General features: G+C 37.3%; 1 protein-coding gene across 3 annotated transcripts in view; it reads left to right on the top strand.

Annotated features, from left to right (window-relative positions):
* The window catches only part of TFDP2 (transcription factor Dp-2), a 171,580-nt gene that overhangs the window by 32,375 nt on the left and 118,962 nt on the right, over positions 1 to 20,243 (top strand). For all 3 annotated transcript variants that reach the window (XM_060011358.1, XM_060011357.1, XM_060011356.1), the window contains exons 2-3: positions 7,163 to 7,277; positions 15,260 to 15,326. In XM_060011358.1, coding sequence (XP_059867341.1) covers positions 7,263 to 7,277; positions 15,260 to 15,326 — 82 coding nt within the window. In that variant the 5' untranslated portion in view covers positions 7,163 to 7,262. The remainder of the gene's footprint in view (positions 1 to 7,162; positions 7,278 to 15,259; positions 15,327 to 20,243) is intronic.

Here is a 20,243-nt window from a genome sequence, read left to right as displayed (position 1 = left end):
TGTCTTTGAAGAACGGACTGGAAGGCCAGTGGACCTAGATGAGAGAAGGATATGGGAAAGTGTTTCAACACAGAGCTGGCAGGGTGGTCAGAGAGCAGATCAAACACTGAGGATTGAGTCACTAAAATGTGATTACTGTCACCAGTGTAGAAATGTAGGAAATCTAAATGTCCATCAGTAGGTGACTAGTGACATAAGTTATGGTATAACAATGTCAAGGAATACTATATAGCTGTAAAAAAATGAGGAAGTTTACTACCTACCCAGAAAAATAAATGTAAATTTAATACTGAAATTTAAATAAAGAACCTTTAAAAAGGGGAAAAACCTGACCCAATGATATATGTTTTGTACTATATGAAAATAATTCTTTTGGTATAGTAAGTTATCCTTTTATATATGGATTTATTGTAATAGGAATTATGTATTTTGTTTTATTTTGAGGATATATTTATTGTATTTCAAGGCAAATATATTTTACAAATTAGCATAGTAGTTAAGAACATGTCTGCTGGTCTAAGATCCTGACTTCATATTCTGGCATTGCCATTTACACAGTTGATTAACTGGCCAAATTACTTCAACTCTCTAAAGCTCAGTTTTGCCATGTGTAAGATGCAAACAGTAATAACATTTACCTGATAGAGTTGTGATATGAATTGAATGAGATTATATAGGTGAAGCACTTAGATGTGCTCATCACCTAGGAAAAAGTTACATACTGTCACTTTTTATGAAAATATCTTCTCATTAATACCATTTATCAAAAGTTAGAGTGCAGAAAGAGAATACTGAAGAAAGTTATATCAAAAATTTATGGTAGGGCTTCCCTGATGGCGCAGTGGCTGGGAGTCCGCCTGCCAATGCAGGGGACGCGGGTTCGTGCCCCGGTCCGGGAGGATCCCGCATGCCTCAGAGCAGCTGGGCCCGTGAGCCATGGCTGCTGGGCCTGCGTGTCTGGAGCCTGTGCTCCGCAACGGGAGAGGCCACAGCAGTGAGAGGCCCACGTACCGCAAGAAAAAAAAAAAAAAATTTATGGTAGTTGCCTCTCAGAGGCGGGATTATGGCTGCTATTTGTTATCTGTTTTATTGTTGTGTATATTTTCCAAACTTTGAAACGTGAGCATGTATTTAAAATTACTATTGCCTTCCATTGAAATATGCTGGCTTTGCTGAAATTTAATTTTTAGTAACATCTTTTTCAGCAGTGTGAGAAAGTCTACAAACCCCGATTCAAGTGATGTTAGTTCTGTAAATGTATTCATAATTATTTTTGCTTTCATCCTTATATTTTGATTAACGTTGTACCAATTTAAAAGGCTTTGTGCCCACAGCTGCTAAGTTGTGATTGGAAAGGAAAGGGGCTTGCATTTTGAGACCATCTGTGGGAGTTGAATTGTCTGAGTCTGACAAGAGATCATGGCAGATGGTGAGGTCACTAAGATTGACTTTTTGAGCTTGACATAATGTGTTCATGAAGCTGGAAGAAGAAATCTGACTTAATTTTTTACCCAACAGCAGAGCATGGTGACAGGAAGAGTACAATTGTTGAGTCTGGATGAAACATAAGGCATCAGTGCACATGACTGGTTTATCTTTGAGAATCACCAATACTGCCAAAGATGGTAGTTTCTTGAAACATTCAGTGCTGCATTTATTTACTTTCTAGGCCCTTGATTTAAGTCATATACTGCAAATGAAGACAGTGTAAAAGAAAGATAAAAGCTTTAAAAATACTTAGAAATGTATATTTTTAATTAAAAGGTTATAGGCTATCACTCAAAGCCTGTACAGCATACTTCTTCATTTTTAATTGAATGAAGATGTCTGTTGCAATCCCATTTCTTTTTATAACATTTATCTTAATGTAATTTTATATCATTTAAATTACACTTGAAGGTTTATGCTTCCTGTTTCTGTCATCTACTAGGACGTCTCCAGTACCTGGATTCGTGTTTTGCCCATAGTGGGTATTCAGTAAATGCTGGATAGATAGATAAATTAATGAAGGAAGTTATTGCCGACTCTTGTTAATTTTAGATGAGTTTTTCTTAACCACAGTTAAACACTTGTTTTTTCTCCTTTAAACTTGGATTTAAATGTAATAGCATTGTAAACTTGGATTTAAATGTAATAGCATTTTACCACATTTAAATGTATTTATCACTTCAACTACATGTGAATTAAGTATTATTTATTTTGGAGGAAGAAACCTTAATTTGTCATGAGTCAGTGAACCACTTTTTTCTTTAACATTGATTACCTTTTGCTAGGCAGTGTCCTAATTATTTTCCAAGTCTTGACTCATTTAATTAAGTAGATGTACTAATACTATTTTGTAGATGAAGAGATTGAGGCACAGAGATATTAATGTAAATGTGCTCAAAATATTCATGTACTTTGGCTCTATTTCAAACTTTTATCATTTAGGTAACATTTAGAGGTTGCAGTTTATGCTTATCTTTGGTGAGAAGATACGAAGGGAATACTAAACAAAATTGTGTTTTGTCTTATTAAGCTCAGTTAATGTGGCTACAAAGTATTTTTATTGGTTGCCTCCTGTTACAGTGTGTTGAAATAGTAACACCCTGTTAATTTCTTCTTGTTTGCATGAGTAACAGTGTCACTCAACAACCTGGCCCTTAGGAAATATAATCCCATACTGAACACTGAGTATAATAAGGAAGCAGATGCATGGAAACAAGGAGCACTAGCCATTACAAGGATACTCTGGAAACGAAGAAATGGGGAGGGGGGAAAACGGCATTTACTAGCTGAATCTAGTAGCCCAGCCCAGTGATGGTCTGCTTATATTTCATTGGCTAGAATTATGTCATGGTCAACCCATCTGAGGGGGAGACAGAATGTAGTAGTTTCAGTTGGGCATATTACTACCTTCAGCTTCTCCTAAGGAAGAGGAGGAAAATGATACTGGGTAGGCAACAGGATCTGCCTTAGGTAGATACAGCAGGTTTCTAAAATTTAGCAAGTACTTTGGGTAGAAAAGAGTCTATTTTGTTGTTGTTATAACTATATTTCAATAGGTCATAAGACCATCTAAAAAATATTTAAAACTGATTTTTTTTGGCTGTTTGGAGTGTTCAGTTTTTATGTATTTATAAATTGGAGGACATTTGTTACATTGCCTTGGGTGATACAGTTGCTTTTCACTTTGACACAATGTATCTAACTTACTCCTAATGAAACAGCACAACTCAGATGGGACTTGAGTCCCAGATTGGGACTTGAACCCACAAGTTGAGACTCAAACCCAGCCAAAACCCAGACTGGGACTTGAACCCACTGTCTTTTAATTGAGATCACACATCTTGTCTCAGGATGTAATGAAGCGCAGGTTCTTTATGTCTTGTCACAGAAAGAATTTAGTGAGAGGCAAAGTGATAGGTAAGAAGTGGATTTATTTAGAGAGATACACATTCCGAAAACTGAATGTGGTCCGTCTGAAAAGGTGAGAATGGTCCTGGGGAAAACACATTCCACAGACAGAGTGTGGGCCATCTCAGAAGGCAAGAGGCCCCAAAATATGGAGTGGTTAGGTTTTATGGGCTGAGTAATTTCATAGCCTAACGAGTGGGAGGATTATTCCACCTCTCTAGGAGAAGGGATGGAGATTTCCAGGAATTGGGCCACTACTGTCCACTTCTTGGCCTTTTATGGTTGGCCTCGGAACTGTCATGGAGCCTGTGGGTGTGTCGCTTAGCATATGCTAATGTATTACAGTGGGCCTGTAATGAGGCTCAAGGTCTCCTGGAAGTCGATCTTCTGCTCTCTTGGACCTAATTGGTTCTAACCTGTTTTATGTCGTAACCTCAAGGGCTATGTCATTCTTTCAAAGGTTGTGCCCTGCCCCCTTCCCTCCTGTTTCACTAATATAACCCTGAAAAACTCTGTATACCTATTTTTCAAATGAGGACACTGAAGCTCAAAGAGGTTAAGTCACTTGTTCAAGGTCACACAGCTAATAAGTGTCAGAGCTCAGACTGAGCCTAAGTTAAAAAAAGAAAAATCATGCTCTTTTCACTCTGCTACACTGCTGCTTATTATATGTCTACTTCAAGCAGGACACTTAGAACCAGTTGTTATTTTAATTTTTTTTTCCTATTTCATTAATTCTTTTTTTTAAAAATTAATTTATTTATGGCTGTGTTGGGTCTTCATTGCTGTGCACAGGCTTTCTCTCGTTGCGGTGAGCGGGGGCTACTCTTCTTTGCGGTGCGCGGGCTTCTAATTGCGGTGGCTTCTCTTGTTGCGGAGCATGGCTCTAGGCACGTGGGCTTCAGTAGTTGTGGCACGTGGGCTCAGTAGTTGTGGCTCGCGGGCTCTGGAGCGCAGGCTCAGTAGTTGGGGTGCACAGGCATAGTTGCTCCTCGGCATGTGGGATCTTCCCGGACCAGGAATCGAACCCGTGTCCCCTGCATTGGCAGGCAGATTCTTAACCACTGCACCATCAGGGAAGCCCCCTATTTCATTAATTCTTACTCTTCTGTTTCTTTTCTTCTTTCTTTGAGTTCCCACTGATCTTTTAAAAAGCTTTTAAGTTGATTACTTAATGAATGAAGAGAAGTGTAAATTTACTTCTAAGTACTATTTCAGCTGCACTTTACCTTTTTTTATTATTGTTTTCATTGTCATTCAGTTCTAAACATTTTAAATTTCCTTCTCTAATTCATGGATTGTTTTAGCCATGCTATAGTTTTATTTTCTAAATATACAACTTTAGAAAAAAATGACTCCTAATTTAATTTCATTGTGGTCAGAGACCATAATCTGTATGATATTGTCTCTGAAATTTGTTGCTACTCCGTTGGTGATTTTGTATGTGGACAAATTTTGTAAGTCTGTGCTTAAAGAGATGTTTCATATCTGTTAGCTACAGAGTTTTATGTAGATATATTAAACTTGCTTAAAATATTAATCTTGCATTCAAAATGAATTCATTTGAATTGCATTCAAAATGCAATACTTACATTTTAGCCTTAAATTCCTTAGTGTGAGTATGTCAGGTAGTTTGGTGAATGGGATGTCATGAACTTGTACTTTATTATTTACATCATATTTGTAACACTGAAGAGGACATAACAAATAACTGATAAATGTGAAGCAGTTCCATTGTGGGAACTTGATTTTCATATTAGGTCATGACAGACGTGAACAGATCTGCAGCTACAGTGGGAAAGCAAAAATCACAGTCGTAGTTCAGGTCTTGCTTGGGTTTTTAAATATATGTTTTCTTTATCATTGAAAAATTACATTGCTTTACTGAAAAGTAAAACCATCTCCCCACCCCCCCAACCCCCAACAGTTTGACTTGTAGATTCAAATTCTAGCAGAGAAGGCGGACATATGGAGCCTCCATTTCTTTAAGCCCCTATTATTTATGGCCTTTTTGAAGTGAAATTTTATTTTATCCTTCCCCTTGAATGTCTTATAAAAGTTTTAATTTGGAAATTTTTTTTTTTTTTTGCGGTACGCGGGCCTCTCACTGTTGTGGCCTCTCCCGTTGCAGAGCACAGGCTCCGGACATGCAGGCTCAGCGGCCATGGCTCACGGGCCCAGCTGCTACGCGGCATGTGGGATCTTCCCGGACCGGGGCACGAACCCGCGTCCCCTGCATCGGCAGGTGGACTCGCTACCAGTGCGCCACCACGGAAGCCCAATTTTGAAATAATTTTAAAATAAAAGTGGCAGAAATAGGGCAGAGACCTCCTGAGTACCCTTCACCCAGATTCACCAATTGTCAACATTTTGCCACATATGCTTTATCACTCCCACTTTCTCCATATATAGAGATTATATTTTTTTTCATCATTTGAAAGTAAGTAGCTCCTATCATACCCTTTCACTACTAAATATTTTGGTATATTTTTTCTAAGAATGAGGACATTTACTTAAAAAAAAGAGCACAATCCTCTGATCAAAAGCAAGAAATGAAACAATACAGTTATCTAGCCTGTGGACCATGTTTTGATTTCTCCAATTGCCCTTGGTCTTCATAGCAATTATTTTTTGTGGTTCAGAATCCAGTCCGGGATCATGCATTAAATTTAATTTTCATATGACTTTAGTCTTTTAAAATCTGGACTGTTTCTTTAAGCCTCCTTTGTCTTTCATGATTCTAATTTTTTTTAAGAGCTCGGGCCATTATTTCATAGAATGTCTCTCAATTTGAATTTCTCAGTTGCTGCCTCATGATTAGATTTAGATTATACGTTTTGGGAAATACCTCAGAAGGGATACTGTATCCATTGCAGTGCACTTGAGGAGATGCATGATGTTGGTTTGTCTCATTGTTGGTTGTCATTTGGTAGCTTTGATCACCTTGGATGAAGTGGTATGTGCCAGGTTTCTGCACTGTAAAATTGGAATTAAGAGGTATTTTGTAGGGAAATATTTCAAGACTATGTAAATATCCTTTTGCTCACCAACTTTCATCTACTAGTTTTAGCATCTTTTGGTGATTCTTGCCCAATCCATTAATATCACAGTGTTTACAAATCGGTAGTTTTCTAACTGCTTCATTTCTTTATACATATTAGTTGGCATTGTATTGCAGAGAAGAGCTTTCCCTTCCTCCTCGTTATCTGTTTCTATCAGTATGGACTCCTGGATTATTATTTAATGGGTTTAGAATCTGTTCTAGTCTGTTGCTATCAGTATATACTTAGGTGCTTAATTGCCCCTTTAAACTGGCTTAAGTTGTCCCTTTAAGTTGTAGACCCTTTAAGCTGGCTCCTGTATACTTTTCATAGGTCTCCATCATTTTTTCGAGCCCATACTTACTTTAGGTACAACACAATGTTCTAGGTTTATCTTATACATTACCTGCCCAGTGCTGGGAGTGGCTGTTTCTCCAAGAAGCCCTGGTGTTGCTTTCAGTGGATTATCTAAAACAGCACGGTATAATATTTCAAAGCCCAGTCTTTGTCACTTCTTAGCTGAGTTGATTTGGTCAAATTATTTAACATCTCTAAATCTCAATTTTTATCTGGAAAATGACAGTTAGAATGGTACCTATCTCACAGTGTTGTTGTGAGGGTTAATTTAGATAATTTAAAGAAGAATGCATGCCACATAGTAAATATGACATAAATGTTGCTTATTATTATTATTACATTATTATTCCCTTTTTTCCCTTTAACAGGATGTTCTTTTAAAGAATATTGAAGACGAAGTTTTTTGTTTTCTTTTGGTTTTTTGTTTTTTAATGGCTTTACAGAATTTTAAATTGAATACAATTTGACATGACGGCAAAAAATGTAAGTATCTGTAAATTTTTAAATGTAAGTATTTAAAAAATGAGTTGTACTTTTTCGTATGCATATTTGCTTTGTCATTCTGATTAATGAAATTCAGTTTACCGGCATTAGTTGATCACTGTTTTTGTTCCTGCAAAGAATGAGATAGTAAACTTTAACACTGTTGAATATCGTGCCAGGTTGCTCCATCTCAACAGCTGCAAAATTGATATCTCCAGAAGGTTTCCCACTCCCCCACCCCTCCTGTTTTGTGTGCTGTGATAAATTTGTTTTGGTGCTTGCTGGAGACTTACTTGGCATTATTGAGAAAAATCACTGTTTTCTTTGGCTCACATTTTTTCTTTTGGGTTTACTCTTGGAAGTGTGTACAGTCAGATGTTATTCAGAAGAAGCTTGCTGTCCTCCATGAGATGATTTCTGAGGGAACATGAGACTTAGCTTTTTTGGAGAAGTTATTTCTGTTTTTCTTTTGCTTAAGGCTCTCACTTCTGAATCTACTTCCTTTCAAGTTACATTCTTATTATCACCCTGTATCAATGGATTTATTTCCAGTCATGGTGAAGGATTATGCCAGAAAAGAAATACTACAACATATAGGGAAATAATTTATTATAATTACTGTTCCCAGATTTTGTTGGAATATTTGATTACAGGTAACAGAAACCAGCTTGGGCTACCTTAAACAAAAAGGGAATTTATTATAAAGATACTGGATGTCTCAGGGAATTCAAGAGAAGGAATTTAGTGGGTCCTCAGAAAGATCTGGGTCCAGAAACTTGAAATCTACCAGGAATCGAAGCAGTATTTGGTTTCCATTTGTCATCTCTATTTGTTTCTGTGCATTGGCTTCATTACTCTCTGTCTCTCTGCAAAGCATCTTCCTCAGTTCTCAGTCAGCATCTTGATCTGCTTGTTACAGTACCAGCCTATTCAGAGAGAGAGAGAGAGAGAGAGAGAGAGAGGGGTGAGGGAAATGGGGGCAGGCAGCCTGACAAATCCTGTCTGCCTCTGTCAGCTCTAATTTCAGACTCCTTGGGAAGGACCTCTGGCACTACTCCAGCCTGATATCTGCTAGTAGTTTGGCTAGTTGTGACCAGAGGCAAGTGTTACATTGTATAAAAAGATCTTGTGAGCCAGACAGATAGTTCCAGACACTACCCATTATACATTTAAAGAAGAGCATCAAAAACAAACAAACAAAAAACAGCCAAAACCCAAAAAAACACCCTGATTACTTATCTCTATTTTCCCATTATTGACCTTGCTTTTAACACACAGGAGTAGCTATAAGCAGATATAGACTTTGGTTCATTATCATCTAATTAATTATTTTAGCATAAATTATCAGGAGTAGTCTGCTTTTTAAAAATTTTTTTTCATTGGGGTACATTTGTTTTACAGTGTTGCGTTAGTTTCTACTGTACAGCGAAGTGGTGTTGAGTTCCCTGTGCTATACAGCGGGTTCTCATTATTTATCTGTTTTATACATATTAGTGTATATATTGTCAATCCCAATCTCACAGTTCCAGCTTTCCCCCCTTGGTGTCCATACGTTTGTTCTCTACATCTGTGTCTCTATTTCTGCCTTGCAAACCGGTTCATCTGTACCATTTTTCTAGATTCCACACATATGGGTTAATATATGATATTTGTTTTTCGCTTTCTGACTTACTCTGTATGACAGTCTCTAGGTCCACCCACGTCTCTACAAATGACCCAATTTCATTTCGTTCGTGTGGTATATGTACCACATCTTCTTTATCCATTAAGAGTAGTCTGTTTTAATCTATGGCTCTTGTATATATTCGTTTAAGTGCTGTCTGGGGAAAAGAAGAAGCAAATTTTTAGTCTGTGTATTGGGAATTTTCTTCCAGGATATTTCCTTGATTTTCCCTCCTCTAGAAAAAGAATATAAAAGTTATCCTGAGCAACAAGATGGTTAACATTCAAGTAGCAAGTATATTTTGGCTTAAAAATGTACCTTAAATCTTCCTAGCCATATGTACAGTTTGCTATATTAAAAGTTGTTTCCCTAAAGTAACAAAGCATTTGAACCAGTGGTAACTATTCTCCCATTATTTCATTTGTATATTTGGAAGTAATCAAAGAGTATGCAAACAGTTTCTCTTTCCGCTACAGCAACCTAGGGGGAAAGGGCTACGTCATGAGCTCACCCTCTTCGGATTCCTTGGAGTTGGGGACATGGAGAGGTCAGGCCTCAGACTGGGCTGAAGCATGTGGGAAAGAATTGAAATAGGCTAAACATCTAATCAAGTTCGCTAGCCATTCTGCAGTAGATAAGAACATTTTTGTGACTTTTAATATATTTTGTCGAGGTACTTACGGGAAGGCTCATACCAGTTTACAATACCATGAACAACTCGTTCTCATCTCCCCCCTCCCTATCTCTCTCCAACAAATAGATGTGTCTGACGCTGTTCCGGGCTCCTACCTTCTTGGGGTTTATAGTGTAGTGAGAGAAGATGGTAAATATATAATGTCAGGTAACGATAACAGTTATGAAGAAAAATAAAACAGGGTAAGAGGAGAGAAAGTGACAGCGATGAGGGAGATCTCTTTCAACGAGGTGTTCAGAAGAGTCCTCTTTAAGGAAATGATGTTTAGACAGAAGAATGCTCTTCAGTCTCAGTGCAAGAAGAAGGAGCCAGCCATGTGAATATCTGGGGAAAGAGCATTCCAGGTAGAGGCCGGAGAAAGTGAGGCTGTTCAAAGAGCAGCAAAGGACCAGTTGATAAGACGGAACAGAGTAATTAAGCCGGGGAGAGTGCGAGGCTCCAGGTCATGGGGAGCCTCAAACACTGGGGTGAGCAGCGTGTGTTTTAAATGTCAGTGGGGAGCTATTGGAGGTTTTGAGGATGGTTTCATGTCCTGACTTAGCATTTTCAAAAGCTTGTCTGGCTGCTGAGTGAATAGACTGCAGAGGGGCATAGTAGAAGTGGGGAACTCATTTGGTACTTGTCCCAGTAGTTCAGACATCAGAGTATGGTGACTTGAGCTGGGGTAATGATATTAGAGATGGGGAAAAGTAGTTGAATCTAAGATGTATTTGAAGGGACAGCCACCAGGACTTATTGAGTAATTAGGATATGGGGACAGGGAAGAGGTTAAAGATTTCTCAGCATTTGGCTTGTGTAACTGGGTAAGTGCCTTTGCGGTTTAATGAGAAGAGGAACCCTTGGGGAAGTGCAGGATTTTGTGGCAAACTCAAAAATTGTTTTGAATATATTAAAGTTGAGGGACCATGAAAACATCCAGGTGGAGATATTGACCAGGCAGTTAATATAATGATTAATAATGACTCTGGAGCTCAGGGGAAAGCTTGGGGCTGCATATAAAAATTTTGGAGTCATTTCATATTAGATTGATTATTTTAAAGCAGTATGATTCCATGAGATTATATAGTTCATGCGTGGCTAGAGAATACATAAGGACCAAGGTCTGAATGCAGGGAATATCCAACAACTGGGGAGGAGGAGAGGCAGCAAAGGACACTGAAGGAATGGACAGAAAGGAAGGAAAGAACGTTACCCTGATGATGTGGAAGCCAAGTGAAGACGGTGTTTCAGGAAGTGGGGGTGGAGTGATAATTGTGTCACATGCCGCTGAAAAGTGACTCTTAGATATAGAAGAGATTGCGCAGGTTTTATGGAAGAATTATTATTATTATTGTTATTTTTGCGGTATGCGGGCCTCTCACTGTTGTGGCCTCTCCCGTTGCGGAGCACAGGCTCTGGACGTGCTGGGCTCACGGGCCCAGCCGCTCCGCGGCACGTAGGATCCTCCCGGACCGTGGCACGAACCCGTGTCCCCTGCATCGGCAGGCGGACTCTCAACCACTGCGCCACCAGGGAAGCCCTGTGGAAGCATTATTAAACATATGTTCAAATATTTGCATCTTCAGTTCCTGTTTCTCATTTTGCATTTCTCTTATGAGAACAGTTTTTTGTGAAACGTTAGTTTTGCCTCAGCCATGCCATCCTAGGTCTCTTACGGTTGCAGGTGTTAGAAACCCTATTCAGAATCACTTAAGGCAAAACGTGGAATGTGTTGATTGGCATAACTGAAAAGTCTGGAGTACTCTGGCTTCAAATACAACCGGGTTCAGGGAAATGATAGGCATCAGGGCTCTGCCTCCCTTTTTCCAACTCTTGGCTCTATATTGTGGCATAATAGCCTACATTGGCCTTATAATGCTTCTCTCAGAAGAAGAGAGGGAACTTTTCTTTTTTAGTATTTATATTTCAAATTCCATGGAGGAGCTCTGGTTAACTCTGCTTGGCCCACACGCTTAGACAAGTAGAGAAGGAAGTAGGGTACCATAAGTGGTTTGCTGCTTCACTGTGGGTCATGGGTCCACTCCTATTGTCATAGCACATTTGAGACTCCAAGATGAACAGCCCTACCAGAACTGCAGGGAGTGTGGGATGTTTCATCTTGCAAAAGGAAGTTCTGCAGAGCTGATTCATTGTATCTGGGACAAAATTGTTATCAGGTAGTATCTAGTATCCAGTGATACTCTTCTAGTATCTCCAAAAATGGAGATGTGTTCTCACTTAAGTTCACTTAGTATACAATAAAGAATTTGAAAGATGCTTTGAGGTGTAATTTTTTGCCTTGTCAAAGAATCTTTTAACAATATGTAAGCCATAATACTCATTACAGAAAAATTAGAAAGTACAGATAAAGAAAAGAAACTAGCCTAGAGATTATCAGCAAAATTCTGCCTAAGAACACATCTGGTATATACACAAATATATATATATATATACACCAAAATCTATGTATACTATATTTTTTTAATAAAAATGAGGCCAGACTGTTTTGTAACCTACTATTTAGCTTAGTCTCTATGATGAAAACCTTTTATTGTCTTGATAACTCTGTAACATCATGTTAAATTGCTCTTTTATGTTATCTATTCTATGGACATTACACTAGTTTCCTAATATTGGCCGTTATTTCCATTTTTTCTCTTTTTTTTAACTTTTTGTTTATTTTTGTTTACTCATTGGATTATTTCCATGAAACAAAAGTCTTATGAAATTAATGGCCCAAAGAGTATGTACTTTTTGGACTCTTGATTCATATTGCTAAATTGCATTTCAGAAAGGTTGCACCAATTTACATATTCACCGGTGGTGTATGAGAGTGCCATTTCCCTTTATTTTCTTTCTAATCTTGGTCAATCTAATCAGCAAAAAAATGGTATGTAATTTACTACATTTCTCTAATTGTTAGTTAGGTCAAATTGGTATTCTCTGTGTTTATTGGTCATTTGTGTCTCTCTTATGAATTGTCTAGGTCAGTGCTGAAGTAGTAAGGCCATTGCCCTTTGAATTAACTACCCAAACTTGAATATTGCTTTGCCATTAACAAACATGTTCACATAATTATTTAATTTGGTCTAAAGAGCTGTCTGAGTTGTACACATGTGTATTGTCATTCTCATTTTGCAGTGACTGTTCTAAGAATACCTTGCTTGTGAATGAATGGTAGAGCTGAACTTTGACCACAGACAATCTTGCTTTGAATCTTTCAGTTATATCAGTCTGAAATGTTAAAGATCAGTGAAATTATAATGCTGTTATTGGGGAATATCGTTTGACTCTTTAACATTTGGGCTTTGGATATTTTTTATTCAATAGACATTTAGTGACTGCTTACAGTATGCAACACAGTGTTTGAATATCCTGATAGAAAACTTTTCTCAGGATCTTATTAGATGAAAAATTTTATATAAAATCAGTTTACTTTTTTCTCTTGATCTGAGAAACATTATATAGAAAGATCCTTTTTAAATGGACAGAATAAAGAAAGAATAGCTAATATTTTTAAATGCCTTTCCTACCCAACTTTTTCTACTTGCATATCTACTTTTTCTTTGAATCTTTAAACTATACAGTGTTTATGAAAGCAGAAATTAATACATTTTTGAAGTTTTAATTAAATAAATTTTAGTAGTATTTATTTAAGCTCTGAATACAAACACCTCCCCTCCATCCATTAGACCAAAAGTACACACACTATTGATTTACAATTGACTTTTATCTTTTTGGGGTATAACCTGTTGTTCACTAAGGTGCAGGTGTACAGCTGCTTAAAACATTTCCTAATTCGTTTGCTACTTCACTTAGAAGCAGCAAAAGTTAAACAGTAAGAGCAGGTGTTTAAATGTAACAGTAATCCAGTAACTGAACTCTCGTCTGTGAATATGTGGTTTTGGTTGAGGTTTTTGCCGTTTTCTTTGTATAATAACAAAAAGGTATAAACGGATACTTTTGAAGTTATTGTAATGTATTAAATAATCACATTGTATGAAGCATGGAATATATTAAAGGCTGTCTTTGCCTTCTTTGCTTTCTGTGTACAGTAGAGCACCAACAAACATTTCGCCTTTCTCTTTTTTTGTAGTAGAAGAGCTTAAAAAGGAGAGGCATGTTAGTGATCACAGTAAACTCTTGGCATTTACAAATTGAACGCTTAACGTTAGTATTTGTGAGCAGCTCTGGAAATCCATGCAGTGGTATTTTGTTGGAAATTGTGTTGCAAAAGGTTTACTTCTCATAGAATACTTACGAGAAGCTAGACAGGATTAAGGATCTGCACCATTATCTACATAGAATTAAGAGGCTATGTTTTAGATGCCTCTGTCTTCAGCCGCTTCCATAAAAATTTAATATGAGATGCCAGACATAGGTTTGCATCAGAATTACTTTTCTATGATGTGAGCGATATGTAGAAATATTTCTGGTAGCATCTCTTGAAAAAAAGAAATAGCTGTTAGTAGAACATCTGAATTCCTAAATAATGAAATAATTAGCTCTTATATTATGAAATTATAAAGTATCAAATGAGTGGTTTTGAAGAATATACAGTGTTAAAGCAGTGGATAGTTTAAAAACATAAAGCAAGTACACAGATACAAACTTGCAGAACTACGTGTGCCTTAAAATCCTTTCGGTGTGTTAGTACTTTGAGGGGATGTTTGGGGTACCAAATTAGCGTGGATGTTTCAAGGTTACAAATCTACAAGGATTAAAACAATAATACAGTAGTAACAGTAGAACCATTTATTGGATACTTGCTTTGTGACAAGTTTTTAAAAATAGAGGGTTTTTTCCTGCTGGCTCTATCTATAATGAAATTTTAAAACTCCGCTTGCTGATACTACCATATTCAGCTTATGATCCCAAGTAGTCCAGTAGACATCACATTAAAAGAAATATATTGTCTAAAGGAGAATTTATGAACACACTTGCTTTAGGTAGTCCCTCAAGTATCTTACAAACAGTAATGAACATTAAAATGGATGGAGCACTTTGTGCCAAGCCCTGTGCTTTACATGAATTCTTTTTCTTAATCTTTCTAACAACCTGAATTGGTAAGCACCTGTAGCGGCCTCTAATTTATGGACGAGGGGACCGAGATATAGAGAGCTTGTGTGACTTGACCACGGCCATACACATAGTGGGCTTGATGAACTGCAGGATGAACCCAAGGCCAGTGGACCTCATGTCTGCGTTATGGTATTAATGGTCTTCATTTGGTCCATTACAGGTCATAATGTTTAAAAGCATTATATACAGTGATCGTGAACAGTAAAAATTAAGGGCAGCAATGAGGGTGGAATTTTGGTATATCTTTTGCAAACTTCATGGTTGCCAGATTACTTGCTTTCAAAAAAAAACCATCAGTGAAATCTGTAGATCTCACATCTGCTCATAAGTAACATTATTTCATTAATTTTTATCTTGATCTGGACAGTGCATTATTTTTCCCATTTCAAGCAAAATGACAATGTTTTAATCCAGCTCCTATAGTTGATATCATTAACTCATCTTTATGTGACAATGTATAATATTTGATATGGACCTCTGGTGGAAGGTTATTAATAATAGCTTATTAAGTGATCACATATTATTTAAGATCCTATGTATAATTTTTTAAACTGTTTTATTCAGGTTGGTTTGACTTCTACAAATGCAGAATTAAGAGGATTTATAGATCAGAATCTCAGTCCAACAAAAGGTAAGGACAGTTGAATAAAAATTTTCTGCATTGAGCTAGTTTTATTGCATTTGCTATATAAAATAAACAGTTAAATGAAGAATTACTTTATGTATAATAATTATATAATATTACTGTGTTATATTCCAAAGAACTGTCATATTCCAAAGAACTTTTATCATATAAAAGTCAGTTACCTCTGAGAGGTGGAGAGAGGGGGAGAGAGAGAGAGAGAGAGAGAGAGAGAGAGAGAGAGAGGGAGAGAGGGAGAGAGTTTTGAGAGACCCTATTTGCTAGTGGTTTAACTTTTAAGGAATACAGTAGAATGAATGAATATATATGTAATTCCTTTGTGTAAAGTAGATGGTTTACTGGGGGAATGCTTATATCAGAAATCTGATCCATCCATACAAGAATTTGTGCAGGACACTTGTCAGTATCTTTCACCATATATCTTTCAACAGTATCTTTTAGTATGTAGAAATAACATCTGAAATCTTTATGGTTGAAATGATATGGTGTTTGGGATTGGCTTCAGAATAATCCAGTGAGGGAAGAAGAGTAAAGTGAGTGGAATTATAGATAAAACAGAATTCTCTGTGAGTTGGTTAATGGTTTAAGCTGGGTGATAGTTATACGGGGTTTCATTATTCTTGTCTCTCTTCCTTTGTATATGTTTAAATTTTTCCATTATACATATATAAAGGTAAAAACAAAAGTGTCTACTGTTACAATACAGATAGCTATGAGAGAAACATCAGCTTCCTCAAAGGCTTTATGTCTAAGGTGGGCTATGTATGTCTAAGGTGGAGAGAAGGCTAGAGAAATCTGTATTTCAGTATAAAAATTGCTAGTTTAAGAGTAGAAATGGTCTGTAGAAGTATTCTAAGAATTAAAATGTATTATGAAGGAATGAAAGAGATACTTGAAGCCTTGATGCTTGTCATTTTTTCCCCAGTTTTTTAAAATTGTGGTAAAACACACATAACATAAAATTTACCACTTCAGCCATTTTTAAGTGTACAGTTTGGTGGCATTTAAGTACATTCATATTGTGCAACCATCAACACCATTCATATCCGTAACTCTTCATCTTGCAAAACTAAAATTCTACACCCATTAAACAATTTCCTATTTTCTCCTCCTCCTTTAAACCTCTGGCAAGAACCATACTACTTTCTGTATCTATGATTTTCACTACTCTACGTACCTCATATAAGTAGAATTATACAGTATTTGTCTTTTTGTGACTGGCTTATTTTGCTTAGTGTCCTCAAGTTTCACCCATGGGGTAGCATATGGCCGAATTCCCTTCCTTTTTAAGGCTGGATACCATTCCATTTTAAGTATGTCCCACATTTTGCTTATCCATTCATCCATCAGTGGACACATGGGTTGCTTCCATATTTTAGCTATTGTGAGTGATGCTGCTGTGAACTGGGAGTACAGATATCTTTTTGAGACCCTGATTTAGTTCTTTCGGATATAGTCCAAAAGTGGAATTGCTGGGTCATATGTCATATGGGTCAAATAACAGAATTATTTTTAATTTTTTGAGGAATTGCCATTTCGATTTTTACAGCAGCTGTACCATTTTACATTCCCATCAACAGTGCACAAGGGTTCCAGTTTCTTCACATTCTTGCCAACACTTAACTTATTATAGCCATCGTTATAGGTGTGAAGTGATATCTTATTGTGGTTTTGATTTGCATTTCCCTAATGACTAGTAATATTGAACGTATTTTCATGTGCTTATTTGCTATTCATATATCTTCTTTGAAGAAATGTCTACTCAAGTCTTTTGCCCGTTTTTGAATTGGATTTTTTGTTCTTTGTTGTTGAGTTCTAGAAGTTTTTATGTTCTGGATATTAATTCCTTATGAGATAAATGATTTGCAAAAATTTTCTCCCATTCATCAGGTTGTCTTTTTGCTTCCTTGATAGTATCCTTTGATGTGCAAAACTTCTTTGTTTTGATGAAGTCCAGTTAATCTATTTTTTCTACTATTGCCTGTGATTTTGGTGTCATTTCCATTTAGTGGTTGCCAAATCCAGTGTCACGAAAATTTTCCCCAATGTTTTCTTCCATGAATTTTAAAGTTTCAGCTCTTTGGTTTAGGTCTTTGATCCATTTTGAGTTAATTTTTGTATATGATACAAAGTCAGGGTCAAACTGACATAAGGATATCCAGTTTTCCCAGTACCATTTGTCAAAAAGACTGTCCTTTGACCATCGAATGGTCTTAGCACCCCTGTCAAAAATCAGTTGGCCATATATGTGAGGATTTACTTCTGGACTTTTTATTCTATTGCATTGGTCTATATGTCTGTCCATATATCAATACCATAATGTTTTAATTACTGTAGTTTTGTAGTATGTTTCAAAGTCAAAAAGTGTGAGTCCTCCTACTTTATTCTTCTTTGAGATTGTTTTGGCTATTTAGGATCTCTTGCAATTCCGCATGAATTTGAAGATTACATTTCCCATTTCTGTGGAAAAGGCTGTTAGATTTTTTAAAAAAATTTATTTATTTATTCATTAACTTTTGGCTGCATTGGGTCTTCGCTGCTGCACGCGGGCTTTCTCTAGTTGCAGTGAGTGGGGGCTACTCTTTGTTGCGGGGCACAGGCTTCTCATTGTGGTGGCTTCTCTTGTTGCAGAGCACAGGCTCTAGGCGTGTGGGCTTCAGTAGTTGTGGCACACGGGCTTCAGTAGTTGTGCCTCGCGAGCTCTAGAGCACAGGCTCAGTAGTTGTGGCTCACGGGCTTAGTTGCTCAGCGGCATGTGGGATCTTCCCGGACCAGGGCTCAAACCCGTGTCCCCTGCATTGGCAGGCGGATTCTTAACCACTGCGCCACCAGGGAAGCCCAGGCTGTTAGATTTTTGATAGAGATTGCATTGAATCTCTAACTCACTTTGGTTTTATTGACATCTTAACAATGCTATGTCTTCTTATTTATGAACATATTCAATTTGTCTAAGCCTTCTTTAATTTTACCATTTCTTTTTGAAGTCTTGAAAAGGTTCTGGAAATAGTGGTTGTAGCTATATAACCTTGTGTATATACTGGAAATCAGTGAATTTTTGGGTATGTGAATTATACCTTGATTTAAACAAAAAACATTTTCTTCAACTTAATCTGTCCTTCCAGCCCTCATTTGTTTTCCCCATCATTATCAGACTTCTTGAAAGAAGCTATACACTTACAGTCCCATTCTCAGCTTTCATTCACTTCTCTGCCCAATGTAATCTGGCTTTTGACTCCATTAATCCATTGAAACTGCCCTTGATTTTGTCTTTTTTTGTTTTCGGTTTATCAGCTTTTGGCACAGTTAATGTGCCCCCCACCCTTTAAAAATAACCTTTTAATTTTAGAACAGTTTTAGGTTTATAGAGAAATCACAGAAATAGTACAGAGAGGTCTCATAAACCCCTCACTCAGTTTCCCTACTGTTGACATCCTACATTATTCTAGTACAGATTTTATAATGAATGAGCCAGTATCGATACATTATAATGAATACAAGTTCATACTTTATTCAGACTTCCTTAGTCTGTAGCTAATGTCCTTTTTCTCTTCCAGGAGAGCATTCAGGGTACCATGTTACATTTCATGATCATGCATCCTTTGCTTCTTTTGGCTGTGACAGTATCTCAGACTTGCCATGTTTTTAATAACTTGACAGTTTTGAGGTGTACTGGTTAGGTATTTTGTAGAATGTCCCTGAATTGGGATTTTTCTAATTGTTTTTCTCATACTTAGATTGGGGTTATAGGTTTTTGAGAGAAAGACCACAGAGATAAAGGGCCATTTTCATCACAACGTATTAAGGGTATCAACATGACTTATCATTATTGGTGTGAGCCTTGGTCACTTGGCTGATGTAGTGTTTGTCATGTTTCTCTACTGTAAAGGCACTCTCTACCCCTTCCCCCTTTCCATACCGTAGTCTTTGGAAGGAATTCATTATGTGGAGCCCACACTTGAGGAGTGGAGAGTTTGCTCCACTTCTTTGAGTTGTGAATATCTACGTGATTTGTTTGGAATTCTTCCACCCTAGATTTGTCTCTTCTCCCCCATTTATTTATTTATTTAGTTAATTCTTTCTTTATACCAGTATGGACTCATGGATATTTGATGTACAGTCTGGGTCATAGTCTAATACTACTTCAGTTTTTTTGCTCAAATTGTTAGGACTATGGCCTTTGGGAGCGTGCAGTTGCTTTTCTGTGTCCCTTTGACATATTTCCAGCCCATTCCTCAGATCAGCCATTTTCCGAAAGAGTCCTGATTCCTTTTTATAGAGAACGTTGTTAGAAATCAAGGTCTTGGTGCTAAGCGAGCTCATCGTTACTAGGGTGGTGTCTTTCTTTTTGAATCACTGTTTTTCTTTGTGTCTGTGATACCACACTTTTTAAGTCTTACAGGAAGCAGTACAGTGTAGTGGTTAAGAACAAGGGCTCTGGAGGATGAGGGTGTAATCTTGGTTGCACTTCTTATACTCCACCAAATGTGTAAATCTGAGCAAGGTGATCTCTAAGCCAAAATGTCACATCTGTAACGATGCAGATAATAACGGTAAATTGCTCATAGGGTATGTAAGGATTAAATGAGGTAGTGCACGTAAATCACTTAGTACAACCCTAGCACATAGTAAGCATTCATTAAGTGCTTACTCCTTTTCCTCTTGTTAATATTTTCATCTTCCTTTTTGGCCATTCCCTTCAGTCTACTCTCCTCGCTCTTCTTTTGTTTGTCTTCTAAATGTTAGTGTTCCATGGTTTTTTTTTTTTTGTGGTTGTTGTTGTTGTTTTTTGTGGTACGTGGGCCTCTCACTGTCGTGGCCTCTCCCGTTGCAGAGCACAGGCTCCGGACGCGCAGGCTCAGCGGCCATGGCTCACGGGCGCAGCCGCTCTGCGGCATGTGGGATCTT

The sequence above is a fragment of the Delphinus delphis genome, chromosome 4 (genome assembly GCF_949987515.2).
Source record: "Delphinus delphis chromosome 4, mDelDel1.2, whole genome shotgun sequence".
NCBI lineage: Eukaryota > Metazoa > Chordata > Mammalia > Artiodactyla > Delphinidae > Delphinus > Delphinus delphis.
This window is presented reverse-complemented; position numbering and strand designations above follow the sequence as displayed.